Source organism: Polypterus senegalus, unplaced genomic scaffold (genome assembly GCF_016835505.1).
Source record: "Polypterus senegalus isolate Bchr_013 unplaced genomic scaffold, ASM1683550v1 scaffold_3871, whole genome shotgun sequence".
Lineage (NCBI taxonomy): Eukaryota > Metazoa > Chordata > Cladistia > Polypteriformes > Polypteridae > Polypterus > Polypterus senegalus.
Genome location: NW_024386564.1, coordinates 2,728 through 20,413, shown reverse-complemented (window position 1 = coordinate 20,413; position 17,686 = coordinate 2,728). Strand labels below are relative to the sequence as shown.

At 45.5% G+C, this 17,686-nt stretch overlaps 1 protein-coding gene across 1 annotated transcript; it reads left to right on the top strand.

The window, feature by feature from the left end:
* Positions 1-13,254: 13,254 nt before the first annotated feature.
* LOC120522753 (zona pellucida sperm-binding protein 4-like) lies at positions 13,255-16,197 on the top strand. Its single transcript, XM_039743484.1, has 11 exons — positions 13,255-13,429; positions 13,519-13,640; positions 13,739-13,817; positions 13,895-14,050; positions 14,122-14,309; positions 14,536-14,633; positions 14,708-14,835; positions 14,980-15,169; positions 15,244-15,391; positions 15,544-15,617; positions 16,035-16,197. Exons 1-11 carry the CDS (start codon positions 13,270-13,272, stop codon positions 16,195-16,197), a joined length of 1,506 nt encoding a protein of 501 aa, XP_039599418.1. The 5' UTR covers positions 13,255-13,269.
* Positions 16,198-17,686: the final 1,489 nt, after the last annotated feature.

The following is a 17,686-nucleotide window of genomic DNA, read 5'->3' as shown; positions in this document are numbered from 1 at the left end:
TAAACGTGCAAAGTGCTGGAATATCAAACATGTTAGGTGTGGCGATTTGCTGTCGCCTCAGGAGGAAGACCCAGAAGCAGGGAGCGATTAACTGGGTCAGTTTTAAGATGATATTTACGACGGTCTGCTTTTAATAAAGTAGTGTACGAGACAAAAAGTGGACATTGCGAAATCAAATCTACTTAAATCATAATAGAACTTTATCCCAAGGTATTTTTTCCCATTGTGTCTTAAATATGTTGCAAGCCGTACATTCTGATGTTAAGGAGCAAAAAAAAAAAGACGGCATAGATGGAACGTGAGACCTTTAAAATGTATCGTGTCATTTCGTTAGTTGAGTATGCGACCTACTATAAAAGCAATTCACGAATGCATTTGTATGTCGGCATTTTGCTTCACCACACCAAGCTATTCATCAAACGCCGCAGCAGGCACATCGATCCTCAAAGCGGCTTTCTGTCACATGTAGGTAGTAAAGAGACGCTGATGTCACCCTTCCGACCGCTGAACACGCTTGCTCCTCCGACTTTTGCTTGGACTGCAACTCGCGGGCATCGTGTTCATTTCGGAGGACGCGCCAAAGGAATGCGTGCGAGTTCTGAGCGTGAAGGAAAAAACGTAAAAGTTTAAACAACAAATGTGCTTTAGTAAAAGTTGAAGCATCCCATTGAAGTAAGTCTCAGTGAGGTAACACGTTGAAAATGGAGGCATGTAAGTCGAGTGTGCAGAATAGCCGTGAGAATGAAAGTCTGACAGAAAGAGAAAAATCAAAGTGAAAACAACTGCCTGAAGTCAGAGGCGTATGAATTGCGATGGCCACTTGTTTTGTCCCGGTAGACTTTTCTGTTACTCTCCCTTCCCCTTTTGTATTCGTTATTGTGTTGCCTTTCTCAGAATGCCTCAAGTCCTATTGACTCGCCACTGTTTATCAGGTGTGGTACTTTGTGTGGTATAGCGGGTCCACGGCTTCTGAAAAAGTCAGGTTTTTAAACCTGTATAGCAGTGTCGTTCCTCCGTGCGCGATTGCACAACCGCGGGGAGTTAATGGGGTGATTGGAGCGAGTTGCACCTGCACGTGAGGGTGCGGTCACTCTTGTTTGCCTCATTGGCTTCCTGCGGTGTGTAATTAAGACGTTGTGCCCACGGAGGCAGAGGGAGGTGTATATGGATTATATATAAGCGAAGGTACACCAGAGAGGGGGATGAATCAGGAATCGTGGAAAAAAAAAGAGATAAATCGGGGAAGGAAATGGAAGGAGGTTAAAGTACGGCAATGGCAGTCTAGGCTGGATGATCTGGCCACCTTGAGAGAGAGTCGGAACGAGCGGGGGCCCCGCGAAGGAGCGTTAGATAGAGGCGCTCTAGCGGGCTAGTTCGCCCCACTGACAACTAGCGAGTGGGGTGAGCAGGAGAGGTGTCATCCCGCTGGAACTGAGGAGCGACTACGGGTGCGCGAAAGATCATGGGAGGAGCGCCAACCTCGTCAGTCTGGCAGTGACGTCCGTTTGGAGGCCAAGACGGAGGTTGACAGACGGAGCTCGTGACTATTGGGTCTCCGCGGCTGCAAGTAATGGTGAGCCGGGGAGAGAGTGATGGAGGTGGGCCAGAGAACAAGAAGGGTGTGAGAGACTGCGTTTTTAACTTCTACATTTTTTTACCTCATTTTAAAGGATTTATTTATTGTTGATGGTGTGGAGGACTGCCGGCTTTCACTGCCGGTCCGCACCCCCAGGCCGCTAGGAGGAGCTCTCCCGATAGCAGGACCATGCCCCGAGGTCCAGCAGGGCCTTATGGACTTTGTAGTGTTTTAACACAACCCTGCTGGATACCTTGGGGGCCACCAGGAGTCGCTGCAGGGGGGCTTATGGGTTCTTTTATGCCCTATGACCCGGGAGTACGTCACGGTCACGTGACGGGAAGGAATGACGTGCTCCCGGGGTGAAGAAAAGGACTGTTTGCCCTGACCTGGAAGGAAAAAGGAACTGTGGACTATTGGGACAGGAACACCTCCGGGTCAGGGGCTATAAAAGGACGATGCCTCAGTCCAGACACTGAGCTGAGCTGGGAGGTAGGAGGCGAAGTGTCTGGGCGAAAGAGAATAGTGTTGTTGTGGGATATTTTGTTGCATATGAATAGTGTGGAGGGTGCTTGGTGCACATTGGTATTAAATAAAAAGTCTTGGACTTTCACCCGTGTCTGGAGTTGTACCTGGGGGTTCAAGGGAGCACTAGCGCCCCCTACTGTCACACTGGCGTGCGCAGGATACTCTGGCCGTCTGTTGGCAGGGGACCTGCAGTAAAAATAAATTTTGTGTGGGCAGACGACCCCGGGAGGTCCCTCTTGGAACCGCGGAGGTGAAAACTCCACCCGCGACTAAGAGCGCTGCAATTGTAAGCTGTAAAATACAGCAGACCGTGATGGGGAAGAAATCTGGGAAGAAGACGGAATCTACCCAAAAGACTTCGGTCCCAGATGGGCTAGAAACGCTGTGGGCTTACCTGACAGGCGGTGAGGAAGAACGGGAACAGGCTGAAGCAGAGCAAATCCGAGCGGGGGAGCAGCCGGAACTTTGCAGGATCAAGACTCCCGAAGATTACTACAGGGAGTTGGAGAGGATCGCTACGTTCGAGGTAAGTGCTGGGAGAGCACTCGAACCGCCGAGCCTTTCTTTCTTGTTTTGCAGAAGCCTGTCTGCACAAAGCGGACAAAGAGCCCGCCTCAGACCTAGGCAAGATGGCGCGACAGAAGCCGGGCCAGTCTAGGAGTCCGCAGAGAAGAAGCCCATACGGCGAGAGCCACCACGTGACCTCACGCGATGGAAGCCGGGAAGACGGTCAGGAAGGATCCTTCGGTGAGGTCAGTAATTCCCCGACGGATCCGAGCTTCCTGAAAGGGAAGGAGGCGGCGAGCGAAGCAGCGCCACAATTTAAAAAGAATCAAGAGGAGCGGAAGGGACTGAACGGTCTGCCGACAAATTAAAAGAGACAGATCGCAGTCCGCCGCAGGCTACCCTTCCTCTTCGGACTCCATGTCCCAGAAGCCTCCGAGCCCAGCAGAGCACGTGCCAGGAGCGGACGTGCTCATTGGCTCCCGGCCGGTAGGTAAATCAAATGCGGAAGCGGACTTAACCCCGGCCGAAATAACTAACTTTGTGGACTTACAACAGCTCGAAAAATACCCGAGCCCGTGTATGTTTTCTTCCAAGGAGTGAAGGAACTGAAGGCTCGTGTAGAGGAGCTGGGAGCTACAGCCGAGGCGCCGCTGAGAGGACTAGTGGAATACCTGCGGTGATTAGGCCGAGAAGCCCGGTCTCGAGTGATTTAGAGGTGCAGGTAAGTGAAATCTGTACCGTATATCATAAGGGGACACAGTGCGATCCGGCCCCGCTATTAATAAACAGCGAGTGTCAAAGCACTGTGAATCCGACAGTGGAGCGTGGAGTGATTACTGACTGGGCGGGGGAGGAAGCGATCGAACCGAGGCATGTGTGGGACGTGGCCTTCCGGAGCGAGTCGCCACTCCAGACCCGACCGTGTAATAAGGGCGTGGACGTTGGTTACCGGAGGGGCGGGGGAAGTGCCAATCTCACCGGTACAGCTAAACAGTGCTGTTACTCGGAGCGATGCGGTACTAATGACGCCGCCCGAAACAAAACAGAACAACGGCGTGCAAACAGCCAAGAGGCTCTCTGTTCCATAGGGAGCCTCAGGCTGAGCCAAGCCCCAGATCAAACGGGAAATCCCAAAAGAAAAGGTGGGTCTCCGATATAATGGAGAGAGAGGCTGAGAGCAGTAAAGCGGCCGTAAAACACTCCTTGGCAGAGAAAGGGCGGAGATATCGCTAACGGAGTTCCCGAGGTGTTTCTGGTCTCGCAGAGGGGACAACCGGGAGGATTTCGCCGATGCTTCAACTGCCGGCAGCCGGGCCACGAGTGGCGCCATTGTTCCCGGGGGGACAGAAGGTACGCGCTCCCCAAGGTTCACTAGAGGACAGGGACAACGCGGCCAAGGTCCAGCAGACAAGTCTTCCTGGAGGAGGACGTCCCTCGCGGGGCTGGACGCTCCGCCCCAGAAGTCGTCGCTAAGGGGGAGGAACTGTGGAGGACTGCCGGCTTTCACTGCCGGTCCGCACCCCCAGGCCGCTAGGAGGAGCTCTCCCGATAGCAGGACCATGCCCCGAGGTCCAGCAGGGCCTTATGGACTTTGTAGTGTTTTAACACAACCCTGCTGGATACCTTGGGGGCCACCAGGAGTCGCTGCAGGGGGGCTTATGGGTTCTTTTATGCCCTATGACCCGGGAGTACGCCACGGTCACGCGGACGGGAAGGAATGACGTGCTCCGGGTGAAGAAAGGACTGTTTGCCCTGACCCGGAAGGAAAAAGGAACTGTGGACTATTGGGACAGGAACACCTCCGGGTCAGGGGCTATAAAAGGACGATGCCTCAGTCCAGACACTGAGCTGAGCTGGGAGGTAGGAGGGCGAAGTGTCTGGGCGAGGAGGAAAGAGAATAGTGTTGTTGTGGGATATTTTGTTGCATATGAATAGTGTGGAGGGTGCTTGGTGCACATTGGTATTAAATAAAAAGTCTTGGACTTTCACCCGGTGTCTGGAGTTGTACCTGGGGGTTCAAGGGAGCACTAGCGCCCCTACTGTCACAATGGTTTTAACCCCACTGGACACTTGATTTTTATGGATTTATTTATTGAACTTTGACTCTGCACTTTTGTTATGGAATAAATCACTTTATGGATTATCCCCTGGCCTTGAGAGATTTGTCCCTATGTGTCAGCTCATCTCGGTGACATTATCGACGGTGTTGGGTTCAAGGGCTCCTGAACAACAATAGGGGGATGGAGTCGAACCTGCATCGTCACACTTTGTAACTTCTCCCCACCTTCTCTTCTACATCCGTAACCTCGGGCAATTACACGGAATAAAAGACGAGCAGGTGTTAACTTACAACTTCAAATGATGTATTATTGAAAATATCTGTATATACAGTGGGTATAGAAAAGAATCTCCCTTTGAAATATTCCAATATTGTTTCTTTACAGTTTAAAATATAAACACACAAACTAGTTCTTCCCAGCTTTACTTACTCAACGCATCCTCTAACATCCAAGTGAAGGAAATCACAGCTCCAGTTCAGAAGAATGATAACAAATCAAACACAAGACCTACTGAGGTTGGGAAACACTGATTTAGACGAGTGGTTCTCAAACTATGGGGTGGGCCCGCTAGGGGCGTGAAGGGTAGGAGAAAGAAAACAAGAATTGAAAATATGAAAAATACGTCTATTGAAACCAAAACTAATTAACTTAAATAAATATCTATCTAGTATCATAATGTAGTTTAAGTAGGTATATTTAAAATATAAATATCTATGCTATATTTCCCTAACAGTTTTAAAGATTGAGAAACGCGGAAGAGTGTAATTGTCTGTAGGATTTAAAGGCATTATATCTATAAAGATCTCTAAATGATTTAATCCAGTATGTGTTCCAAAATTTAAAACCTGTGTGAGAGGGTCGAAAAGTGGATATCATGTAGTGTCACACGTGTGCTCATGGGAGGCAGATCAATGAACCAAAACAGGGGTCATTCCACACGACTGGCAGGCTGCACTAAACCTTCCTCTTTTCTCTCTGCAGACCGGACATGGGACGTTCTGCTTGGTTCAGGTGCGATGACATCACTTCCAGTCCCGGGCCTCAGTTACATCATTGCTGGCAGGCATGTTATTGGGCCAAATTGTGGGGGAGTCCTGCACTGCCTTGGCTATCATGAATGGTCGCAGGATCCTTGATGGGTTGGCCTGACACAGGACTGATGGTAGCGCCGCTCACCTTTCCTTAAACAATCAGAAAGGGGATTCATCAGAGACAGTGACTTGACCCCTGCAGTCCAATCCCAGAATATCAATCTGTGTCTGATGGCTTTTCTTTCCTGCCCTTCTTGACACCCACTAGGCCATCCTCTAAAATTCTTCTCCTCGCTTACATTTGCCTCCTGTCATTTTTTTTTGAACAAGCTCTGCCGTGGCAGTACCTCAAGCCTGAGCCATGAAGCAAGAATGGGACCACACCATCCTCAGAGAGCAACTTCTCCCAATCGTCTCAAAACAGTCTGGTGCATTTTAGGCATGACAACTGTTGTTCACCAGAGATTGTCACCTTGAAAGAAGGCTCTAGGAGTCAGAGGAGAAGCAAACAGAGTAATCAGCTCTATTACAGTTAACAGTCATGCAGACTCAACCCAATTAGGCCAAAGTGAGCTGAGCCCCGAACAGGCGACACGTCACAGTCCATATCATCATTTCTTATCATCTTCACCTCGCTCAACACAGCTCACTCTCTGCTTAATCTGACTCCTCACTCCAGCTGGTCCATTGCTGGCCCTCTCAGAAACCTCCAATATTTTTCATACTTTGCCATTCATTCTCATTTTCTTGCTTCCTTTATTTCCTAGCCGGCTGGTATTCCTCCTTGTCCGACCTTGGGCTGTCTCCATTCGTCATTCTCCCCCTTCTCCGTCCTTTTGGGTTTATAAAATATTGGTGGTTTCACTCTGAGCTCAATTAAAAAAGAAATATGGCATACGTCTTTATTTAACTATTTGCTTGGCATTCCTGATTTGAGTTAAAGCTCATATGAAGTTTAATGCTTGTAAGTTTTATATCTACTTGTGCTAATGTATGAATAAATAACTTATTTTCCATACAATAAACAATCTAGCTATCTAAAACAAGATCTACTGAGATTAATAAAGGAACCCAAACTCAATCAGGGCCCACCATTCCCATTGCAGACCCTGGTCACTGGTTGTGCTCAGTTGTAATGAGTGTGATCAGTGAAGCTGTTCCTGGTCCATTCATTCCCTTGCTTGGTAGAGCAACTGACAGCAAACACCTGACTATGGGTGACAAGTGACTTTCAAAAGATCTCAGGGACAGAGTGGTGGACGGACATAAGGCAGGAGATGGAGACCAAAACATCTCAAAGGCTTCATCAATCCCAATGAGCTCAGTAAAGCCCTCATAAAGAAGTGTTTGGTACTACTAGGACCCTCCCTGGACCCACCATAGTGGATGGAAGAGCAACGAGGACACTGGTAAGAGAGATCAATGGACACTGTGATGGAGTGACAGGATTTGATGGCACAGAGTGGTCATTAATGGTGTGCATGTGACAACAGTTTGACAAGCGCTCCACCATTGTGACTTGTTCAGGAGATCGCACAAGAAAGGGCACATTAAGGCTCGTTTGAGATTTGACAGAATTCACCTTGAAGATTCTGATGCCAAGTGGAAAAAAGGTCTTCTGGTCAAACTATTTGGCCTCAACACCAAACGGTCCACCAATGCAGCTCACCATCCACAACACACCATACTGACAGTAAAGCATGGGGGGGCAGCATCCTGTTGACAGGGACCAGTGCTCTTGTTTGGGGTAGAAGGAAAAATGGAAGGGGCAAAATACCATTAAAGTCTCGAGGAAAACCAGCTACCCTCTGCCAGAAAGTTAAAGATGGGCAGAATGTTCACCTTTCAACACGAAAACGACTTGAAGCACACAGCAAAATGGACCACACAGTGGCTGACGGAGAAGAAAAAGTAAATGTCCTGGGGCCGCATGTATAAACGGTGCGTGTGCACAGAAATGATACGTAAGAACTTTTCCACGTTTAAATCACGATGTATAAAACCTACACTTGGCGTAAAGCCACGCACTTTTCCACAGTACCTCATACCTTGTTGTACGCAAGTTCTCCGCTCGGTTTTGCAGACTGGCGGCACCCAGCGTCAAAGCAGTGCTACTGTTCTTGTGTGATTACTCATTATTTTCATGACGCGGCTTTATAAATACACTGAAACTAACCGCATATTGTTTATTAGTGTAACGCATCTGATTGTAATTAACTCGTAACAATATAATGGTCCAGGGAACAGCCATAGTATTCCAAATACCAGAACTGCTTTAGCGTTGTTACTCTCTCTTCTCCTTCTTCTTCTTCTTCTTCTTCTTCCAGCTCCTCCCGTTAGGAGTTGCCACAGCGGATCATCTTTTTCCATATTACTCTCACTGCACCACTCGGAGTATTTATATCACTGTATCTGAGTGTGAATCACAGCAGCAGCTGATCGGAAAGAGAATTATCGGTATACAGTTTCATGGACACGCTGCCTCAGCCACGGCAAAACGTTTCAAAGTCTTTCCTGTATGGACCTCGCTGTTCAGAAACAGTTTCATCCCAAGAACTTTAAATGCACTCCATCAATTGCTCCTTGTAGAACTGTCTGGACTTATAAGTACAATCAACTCACTGTAAACTTGTACTACAGTTATAATATCTCACAACCTGCGCCGCTTTATAAAGCGCGTATTTACATATGATGATGATATCATTTATAAGGTGAAATGCAGCAAAATATGTTTGTTAAATTATACAGATAAAACTTTAACTTCATTTAAATAATCTATATTCTTCACTGGGAGTGTCGTGAAGGAGAGAATAATTAAACATGTATTACGAAGATATTTCAATGTTCTTTAAACGTTTTGAAGAATCGGCGCTAAGCTTACAGATGGCTTAACGTCTATTACAGAGCTGATTGTATGGCGATCGGTTACTTGGGGAAAGAAAAGCAAGGACTCTTGGGGCGGCCACGCCAATATATATTGAATATAAAACAGAAAGAGAAAATATCAACACAGCTAAAAACGCAGTGGCAAATTTCGGCAAAAGTTAAATGCTTGTGTCCTGAGCACGAGGCGGCTATGCAGTGTCCGCAACATACGTGGCCATCCACCGTGATAAGCTACCTAACTGACGGGCGGGCGAAGGAGCCACCGATTCTTCCTCTGCCCAGTGCCACCACAAACCTAGAGCCGCCCCTGAGTACTGCTGCAATAAATTATTTCATCGAAGTGAAACACATGTTTAATAATGTGCTTTAACTCCTATCATCATGAAAATGATATCACGTATACATCTCAGTATTTTAGTTATTCAGAGAGCTGTAATATCATGAATGCAATGGACTCTGTGTTCAGTTGGAGGAAGAGAGCCAGTTTAAGAAGCAAGTAGTGATTCACACACACAGAGCACATAGAAGATCAAATACAAAACAAAGCATTTAACGTGCTACTTTAATTACGATGTGATTTGAGAAACTGGTTAATTAAACGATTTTAAGATGAAATTTATGATGTTCTACTTTAATGACAAAATAAACTACGTGATTAAAGTGGAAATGTCGAGATTGATGTTGACATTTCGTGCTTTTTCCCCACCGTGTGCCTTTTTTCTCTGTACCCTAATAAACTTTCATATGACACTCAGACAGTGGGCTACAACTCTTCTTTCCACGGCGACTTTGATATGTGACTTCTTTTTTATTTCCGGCACTGTGCGATTTTGTGAATGTGAGCTTTCAAGTTTCTCCAACACGCTATGTCACTCGATGAACTTCATTTTGTTGATTATACCACGGTTTATTTGAACAAATTGTATGTTTTTCCTTTGCCTCCACTTGGTATTCGCTGAAATTCTTATATTTTCCCGTGCTTTTCCCATTGTCTTTCCACAGAAGGCTGAGCTTAAGGGCGATTTATATTGATTTGCATATTCAAAGAGGCGTAATTCTGGGAGGATTTGGGGCGTTACATAAAGCGCGTGCACGAGCATTAGTTTTCACGCTGATCAGGATTTATATAGCGGAAGAAGGTGGAAGTTGCAGTACGCACAGATTCCTGCATCTGGATTTTTCTGTGCGTAAGCACATTTCGCTTTTGGAATTACGCCATGTTATAGTGCGAGTTCTCACGGGCGTTATACATGAGGCCCCTGGTGTGACCAGTCAGAGCGCACACCTAAATCACACTGAAAATCTGTGGAGAGATCTGAAGATAGCAGACCAGCAACGCTCACCATCTAATGTAAGTGAACTTGAGCAGTTCAACTGTAAAGAAGAGTGGGGGGCAAATATCGAGTGGGCTCAATCTATGAGTGCAAAGCTGATCGAAAAGAATCAACAGACTCAAGGCTGGCATTAAAGCAAAAGGGGGGTCAACAAAATGACAATGACATTGGGGGGTCCTTTATTCATCTCAGTAGGTCTTGTGTTTGATTGGTTATAATTCCTCTGAACTGTAGCTGTGATTTCTTTCACTTGGATGTTAGAGGGTGCATTGAGTAAGTAAAGCTGGGAAGAAATATTAGTTTGTTAGGATGTAAAGAAACAATATTGGAATATTTCAAAGGGGGGATTCTTTTCTATACCCACTACATATATACAGATATTGTCAATAATACATCATTTGAAGTTGTAACTTAACTCCTGCTCGTCTTTTACTCTGTGTAATTGCCCGAGGTTACGGATGTAGACAAAGTACCACACCTGATAAACAGTGGAGAGTCAATGGGACTTGAGGCATTCTGACAAAGACAACACAATAACGAATACAAAAGGGGAAAGGAGAGGAACAGAAGAGTCTACCGGGACAAAGCAAGTGGCCATCGCAATTCACACACCTCTGACTTCAGGCAGTTGTTTTCACTTTGATTTTTCTCTTTCTGTCAGACTTTTCATTCTTATGTCTATTCTGCACACTCGACTTACGTGCCTCCATTTTCAACGTGTTACCTCACTGAGACTTATTCAGCCAGACAGAGTCAAATAACATGGCACAAAGTAACTCTAGGATATCAGCGTGCCGAAGCTCGTGAATCGAAGTAAGTGACAGTCCTTCTGGCTGACGACATTCCCACCTGTTCTGTGCCCCCTAACACCCCTAACCCCCACACACACACCCAAAGCTGACTGCTGCCCAAGGCCATCTCGCCTCCCCACCAGGTAAGTGCACTGTTTGTAATAACTCATCCTTTGTATCATTTAGTGACTATGTTTCTCGAAGTCTCGTGATGTGGCCTTTCACAGCAGCTTGCAGCTGGCAATAAGATGGATCAGGTTGTGGTCAGATGTGCCTAAAGGAGTAAGAAGATTACACTTAAATACATCTTTAAGATTTGAATATGGCAGGCCCAGCTTGTTATGTCCTGATAGAAATTTGTCCTTCTTCCTCCTAATGTCACATGGCTGAAGTCAGCAACAAATTATAACTGCAGTGATAAGCTGACCTGATACAAATTCATTTAATGTATGCTTGCTGCCATTCATATCCTTTTATAAGGTGGATTTTATGGTAATACGTTTCACTTTGTGTATCTGGTTGCTATGTTTCTGTCTTTCTGACAGATCAGTGCATTACAAACGTGTTTAGCAATTAAATCCATAGCATTTGTCAGTCTGATAGATGGCACATCACAAACATTAACACTGTTTTTAAAAATCCCACAACAAAAGGCGTATACTAGAGGCATATGCATTGCAGTTGTTATTCCAACAGATGGCACATCACAAACATTAACTCTGCTTTCACGAATCCCAGTCCCAATGGCATATAACAGAAACAAATGTGTTGCATATGCATTATTTAATGCACTTTAATCATCAGCACTGAACTCTATATCCCATTTAGATAGCAAACACTGCTTTTAGAAATCCCACAACAAAAGGCATTTTGTAGAGATATACTGTATATTCATGCATTTGTAATTCCAACAGATGACGTAACACAAACATTAACACTTCTTTATGTATCCAACTCTTAATAGCTTATAACAAAAGCAACTGCATTGCATTTGTAATTCCAACAAATGGCACATCTTAAACATTAACACTGCTTTTACAAATTCTGCTCCCAATGACATATAACAGAAGTCAATGTTTTGCACAGGGTGGCACGGTGGTGCAGTGGTAGCGCTGCTGCCTCGCAGTTAGGAGACCTGGATTCGCTTCCCGGGTCCTCCCTGCATGGAGTTTGCATGTTCTCCCCGTGTCTGCATGGGTTTCCTCTGGGCACTCCGGTTTCCTCCCACAATCCAAAGACATGCAGGTTAGGTGGATTGGTGATTATAAGTTGGCCTTGGTGTGTGGGCGTGTTTGTGTGTGTCCTGCGGTCGGTTGACACCCTGCCCAGGATTGGTTCCTGCTTTGTGCCCTGTGTTGGCTGGGATTGGCCCCAGCAGACCCCTGTGTTCGGATTCAGCGGGTTAGGAAATGGATGGATGGATGTTTTGCACCTGCTTTACATTGTGCACTGCACTCATGAGCTCTGAGGTCTTCTTAGACTTTAACCCATCTTACATAGCTAGTCCATGGTTGTGCAGCTAGTAGTACATGAATCATTAAAGAGTCTTCTATCCCTGAAGTGCTCAAACAGCAAAAATGCATACAGTAGTAATTTAAAAAGACTTTACCTTAAATTACATTTCAAATAAATGTATAAATAATCAAAAAACATTTCACAGAGTATTGTAATTTTAAGTGGTCTATTCATGATTCTGAAATAATGCATTCAAACAATGTATCAGTGCACAAGTTAAAAAAGGGATAACACATCATTATATTTTAATAACAATATGAGAAATTAAAATAAGTCTCAAATGATATTCTGTCCCCTTTAATATCTGCATTAGCTGTGGGGGAAAAAAAAAATCATTGGATACTCTGCATGGTGATGCATTAGTGCGCTGATCTATTTGTTACGTTAAGATTTCTCTTTTGTGGGAAACGTACTCAAATACTAATTTCAATGCTAAACAAATGAAATAAAGCGCTTAAAGTAAGGAATTAAAACTTATGATTGATAGTTTTGTTATTTAAAAATATATCTCGATAGGTGCTATAATCAGTTAACTTTGTCTTCATAATTTTATCAGTGACTATCTCTTAAGAATATACATCTAATATAATTTGTATTCATTTACTTTTAAATAGTCATAATGATTATTAACATATCTGTTGAATTTTTGTATAGCGACTCTTCGTCAGAACCCCCTTTTCCTGATTTAACTGGTGATTCCCAAACCGTCTTCTTTCCAAAGCCCTTTACAGAAACAATCACAGTCGTCACGTTTCTCGTCTCTCCTTGATGTTTCCTGATATCTCTTATTAAAATAACAGACAGATCGCGCGGCAGAGGGCTCACATCTACACGGTCTTCGTTTGGACGTATCAGTCCGATGTCGGGACGTGCTGATTGCTCAATTAAGCCGCACGAGCAGAAGGAGTTCCGCCGATTTCTTGCGCTTCATTTTCTCGCCTTCTCACTAACGAGTCACGTGTGCTGCCTCCGCTGATGATTTAAACCCGCGCGCGCGATCCCGCCCATGCATGTCTTGTTCCAGTTTAGCGCATTCACAGCATGGCGCGTTTGGATTGTTGTTGGATTTTGTGGCTAGTCTTGTGGGTTTCGGGCGCTCACGTTTCCTCGGTGTCAGGGGATTGGCGCGTGACTAAGATATGCGATGGAGACAAGACGATGAGGCTGATAATTGATGGCTCTCCGACTGTTTATATCCAAAGTGAGTGCGGCGTGCCCGGGGCCACCGAGACATGTCCGTGTCCGCGACTTCAAGTAAACGTCGCCCCCTTTTCTTTTCGTATTTTTCAGAAACGACAGGTGATCTAGTTAAGGTGACCAAAAATCTCCCAGGAATCGGCTTCCGTTCTATGTTTGGCTTCACTACACTAACGGTGTTCTTGTCTCCCTGGTACGGTTACGTGTCTGCAGAGGTGAGTAGTGTCGAAGCTTTAGTTGTTGCTTTCTTTTTACTTTGGCAGGGTATGTGTTATGTTTAATTTGTGGCCTAATCCTCCCCTCTTCTCTTTAGTACTATAAGTATAAGTATGTTGTGACCATTGCATTAGGACGTCCCAATAATTGGAAAACCTACACCTGTCCTTTATATGGTACGTTATGCTTCTGTTCTGGGTTGGCTCCCTGAGTGTCTCTCCTATGTTCTAAATCGGCTTTTTGGCCATCACAGGTCCCCGACTTGTGAGTGCTGAGCGATGCACAGTTGCAGAAAGCCAGAAGCTCCCTTGTGGAGGGTCTTCATCCATCACTCAGGCAGACTGTGTAGCCAACAACTGTTGCTACGATTCGAGCAGCAGCACCAGTCCATGCTACTATGCCAATGATGGTGAGTTGGGGGGAATGAGTGAGCAAAGGTGGCTGCTACTGGATATTCATGCTTGTGTTTGCTTTGGCCAGTGACTGTGCAGTGTACCCAGGATGGCCAGTTTGTGGTGGTGGTGTCAGAGAATGTGACCCACCCTTCCCTGGATCTTGGGTCCATCCAGTTGGTGGACAGCAGTTCCCCCAGCTGCAGCCCTGTGACCAGCCTGTCCAGCTTTGTCATGTACCAGTTTCCAGTCAGTGCCTGTGGTAGTACAGTTCAGGTGAGACTCCTGAATTAAACACTACTACATCTGCCAGATGTTCATCAGATGGCACCTGGTCTGAAAGTGATTTTCAACCCCCATTGAATGCCTTTGGATTCTTCACTAGAAATTGTAAATCTTACCAAATGACAATGCTGTCTAATCAAAAATGCTTTGGTTGCTAGTGATTTGGAAAAGTGACTATCAATATAGGGGTCAGCAGTGATTCATGTTCCTGTTTCAGCTGGCTGGTGGCAATGTGACCTACCAGAACACCATGTCTGCTGCCATCACTGTGAGGACTGGTCCAGTAGGCTCCATCACCAGGGACAGTGTCTTCAAGTAAGGCTTCTGAACCTGCTTCCTCTGACCCTAAATGTGCTCTACCAGCTATGATGTGGTGTTTCTCTCCTCAGGTTATTCTTCCAGTGCACCTACTCGGGAAGCCAGGATGTGCAAGTGGAGGCTGAGGTGTATACTGTGGGGCCACCTCTTCCAGTAGTAGAGCAAGGGCCATTTGACCTGGAATTGGTCATTGCAACAGGTACTGCAGTGGGTGGGAGGGGTCCCAGAGTTTGATTTGCTGATCCTTCCCAGGAAGGTTCTTAACGCCTGGTGGATTTTGAGCTCAGAGGATCCTTGTCGGTGTATCTCTAGTAACAAATGCCCCCGTCCTTTCCATGTCCAGATTCCTCCTATGGCTCCTACTATGTGGATGCTGACTACCCTGTGACCAAAACTCTGAGGGATCCTGTGGCAGTGGAAGTGCACATCATGAACAGGACCGACCCTAACCTTGTGTTGACTCTTGGGGACTGCTGGGTCACCCCAGGACCTTCTGCTTCCAGCCAGCCCCAGTGGAGCCTTCTGGTGAATGGGTAGGTGCCCACTTTGTGATGGTGTATAGGAGAAGTTAGCTGTTCAGTGCTAACTGGTGGTTTGCTTTGTCCAGATGCCCAAACACAGGGGACAATTATTTGACCAACTTGGTGACTGTGGACAGCACATCTGGCATAGCCTACCCAAGTCATTACAAGAGATTTGTGTTTGAGATGTTTGCTTTCGTGGATCCAGTTACTCAGCAAGCCTTGGCTGAAAAGGTGAGCTTTGTGACAAAGGGTATCCCTTCTCTTCTGCATTGTGGTTTCTGTAGTGGGCTTTAATTTGTAATTGGGTGTAGCAATTCAATGTATGCGATGGCAAAGTTTCTCTGCTGTTTGGGCTACTAGAGATGTTTTGGTTTCCTCTGTAGATCTTCATCTACTGTGTTGCTGCTGCCTGTTATCCCTCTGCCGCAGACCCTGTACTGGAGCTGCCCTGCACGAAGTGAGTAGCCTATAGCAGTTGGGTTTGGATGTGGTGTCTGTAGATCATGGCACCAGTGTTACTAATGCTGTGCCTTGTAGTTGAAGCTATACACGGAGTGGTATGGAAACATTTTGCCCCATTTCCACTGGGTGGAAAATCTGGTTGCTTTGCAAGGGGGCTCGGTGTGTAAAACTGAAACAACCCCTTTGTTTTCAGGATCTGGCAGAGCTGCAGACAAGTTGGCACAAATTGCTTCATCCAGGAAGAATGTGCTCCTTCACAGTGGTCCTGTGGTCTTTGGGGCTGACCAGGTGACAACCTCCAGGTTGGAGCAGGAAGGTAACCATCTTGATACTCCTACTCGAGTTTTTTGGTTGTGGGTTTGGCTGTATGGCTGGGAGAGTAAATTAAATTTTTTTTGTCTTCCTCCCTCAGCCTCTCTTCCCACTGGATTCCTGGTGCTGGGAGCTGCAGCTGCCATGTTGATGGTGGTCCTGGTTTTGGCTGTAGTAGCTCTGAGGAGGTTGAACAGGCACAATGTGAATCTGAAATTTTAATAAAGGCTCTTCATGAATGGTTGGAATCTACTCTTGTGTAATTTTTAAAATTGAGTTAAACTTGTGGGTCTGGTGTCCAAGTTCCATTTTTTTTGCTTCTGAAATGGGAAAGATGGGAGGTGATAAAGAAGGCAAGCTATGAATGATGAAACAAAAGGGTCCTAACTGCAGATCACCACCCAAGTCCTCTCATGGAGTGTTTTAAATGGATTGTCTGACCAGTGTCCTCTGTGCAGGACTGACTTCTCAGTGGTTCTCAACCACTATGGGGGCACAGAGTAACAAAGGGGGCATGAAGATGTTTTGGTTAATAGATTGGATTTTCACAAGTTAACTGAACTACATTTTTGATACTAGAAAAATAGTTGGATGTCAATGAAAATTTAAGTAGGTACAATATGCATAATCGGAACAAATTATCAGTGGGATATATATATATAAAAAAAAAAAAAAATAAGGAGCGTTAACTCGGGTCACAAATACTTAAAGGTTGAGAAATGCTGCCTAATTTTTACAACTCTGGGATGTGTCTGAGCTACCCTCTATCATGAATGGCTTGTTTGTATTAGATGGAGACTGAGTGGAGATTCATCTACCTTCCAAAGATCCTTAAGTTTCTGAACTGGGCACTTTTTATTTTTTTTTTTTTTATATATTCCTAATATTGCTGATGTCACACATTGGCTAAGCAAATGCACCAGTGTGGCTTATTTCAAGGTTGGCATGGCTTGATTGGCTCAATGATCAGGGTCCGGCTCTTTTTTCTCTATTCCCTCACTAGGCCCTATCCTCCAGTGCTATTGTGCAAAAATGTACCTGGAAGTCATTTATGAATGACTGACATACCATCTGTTAAACGTCTGTTCTAATACAACCAGCAGGAAAGTATGGAGGACTATTTCGGACAAAATTAAATAAATGTGCAAATAAGTACTGTGAAATGTGAGCATAAATGTATCATGAAATGAAGCCTTCATAAATGCATCATGAAATGAGAGCATAAATGTGTCAATGTTTTTCGTTGCTTATTTATTTCATTTTGTCCGTAACATTCCTCCAAACCGTCATGAAATACAACTTGAAATAAAACTGTCACTTTCACTCATCAAAGTTTAGAGGGTGGGCTCTAACACGCCCTCTAGTTACCGATTGGTGAATCGATAGCACAAGATTTTGAAAAATGTGAACTGGAGTGACCCTACTCTTGTTCTGACACTAGGGGACTGCTGGGTCACCCCAGGACCTTCTGCTTCCAGCCAGCCCCAGTGGAGCCTTCTGGTGAATGGGTAGGTGAACACCCCAGCCCCTTGTGCGGTTGAGGAGATTTTGGCTGTTTAGTGCTAAATGGGGAGGTCTGCTTGTCCCAGGTGTCCAAACACAGGAGACAACTATTTGACCAGCTTGTTGACTGTGGACAGCACATCTGGAGTGACCTACCCTAGTCAATACAAGAGATTTGTGTTTGAGATGTTTGATTTTGTGGATCCTGTAGCACAGCAATCCTTGGCTGAAAAGGTAAGTTTTCTGCCC

Coding starts and splice junctions, on each gene's coding strand:
- LOC120522753 (XM_039743484.1), top strand. CDS start 13,270: ATGGCGCGTTTGGATTGTTGTTGGATTTTGTGGCTAGTCTTGTGGGTT. Junction 13,818..13,894: donor CTACACCTGTCCTTTATATG/GTACGTTATGCT, acceptor TGGCCATCACAG/GTCCCCGACTTGTGAGTGCT. Junction 14,310..14,535: donor CCTGTGGTAGTACAGTTCAG/GTGAGACTCCTG, acceptor TTCCTGTTTCAG/CTGGCTGGTGGCAATGTGAC.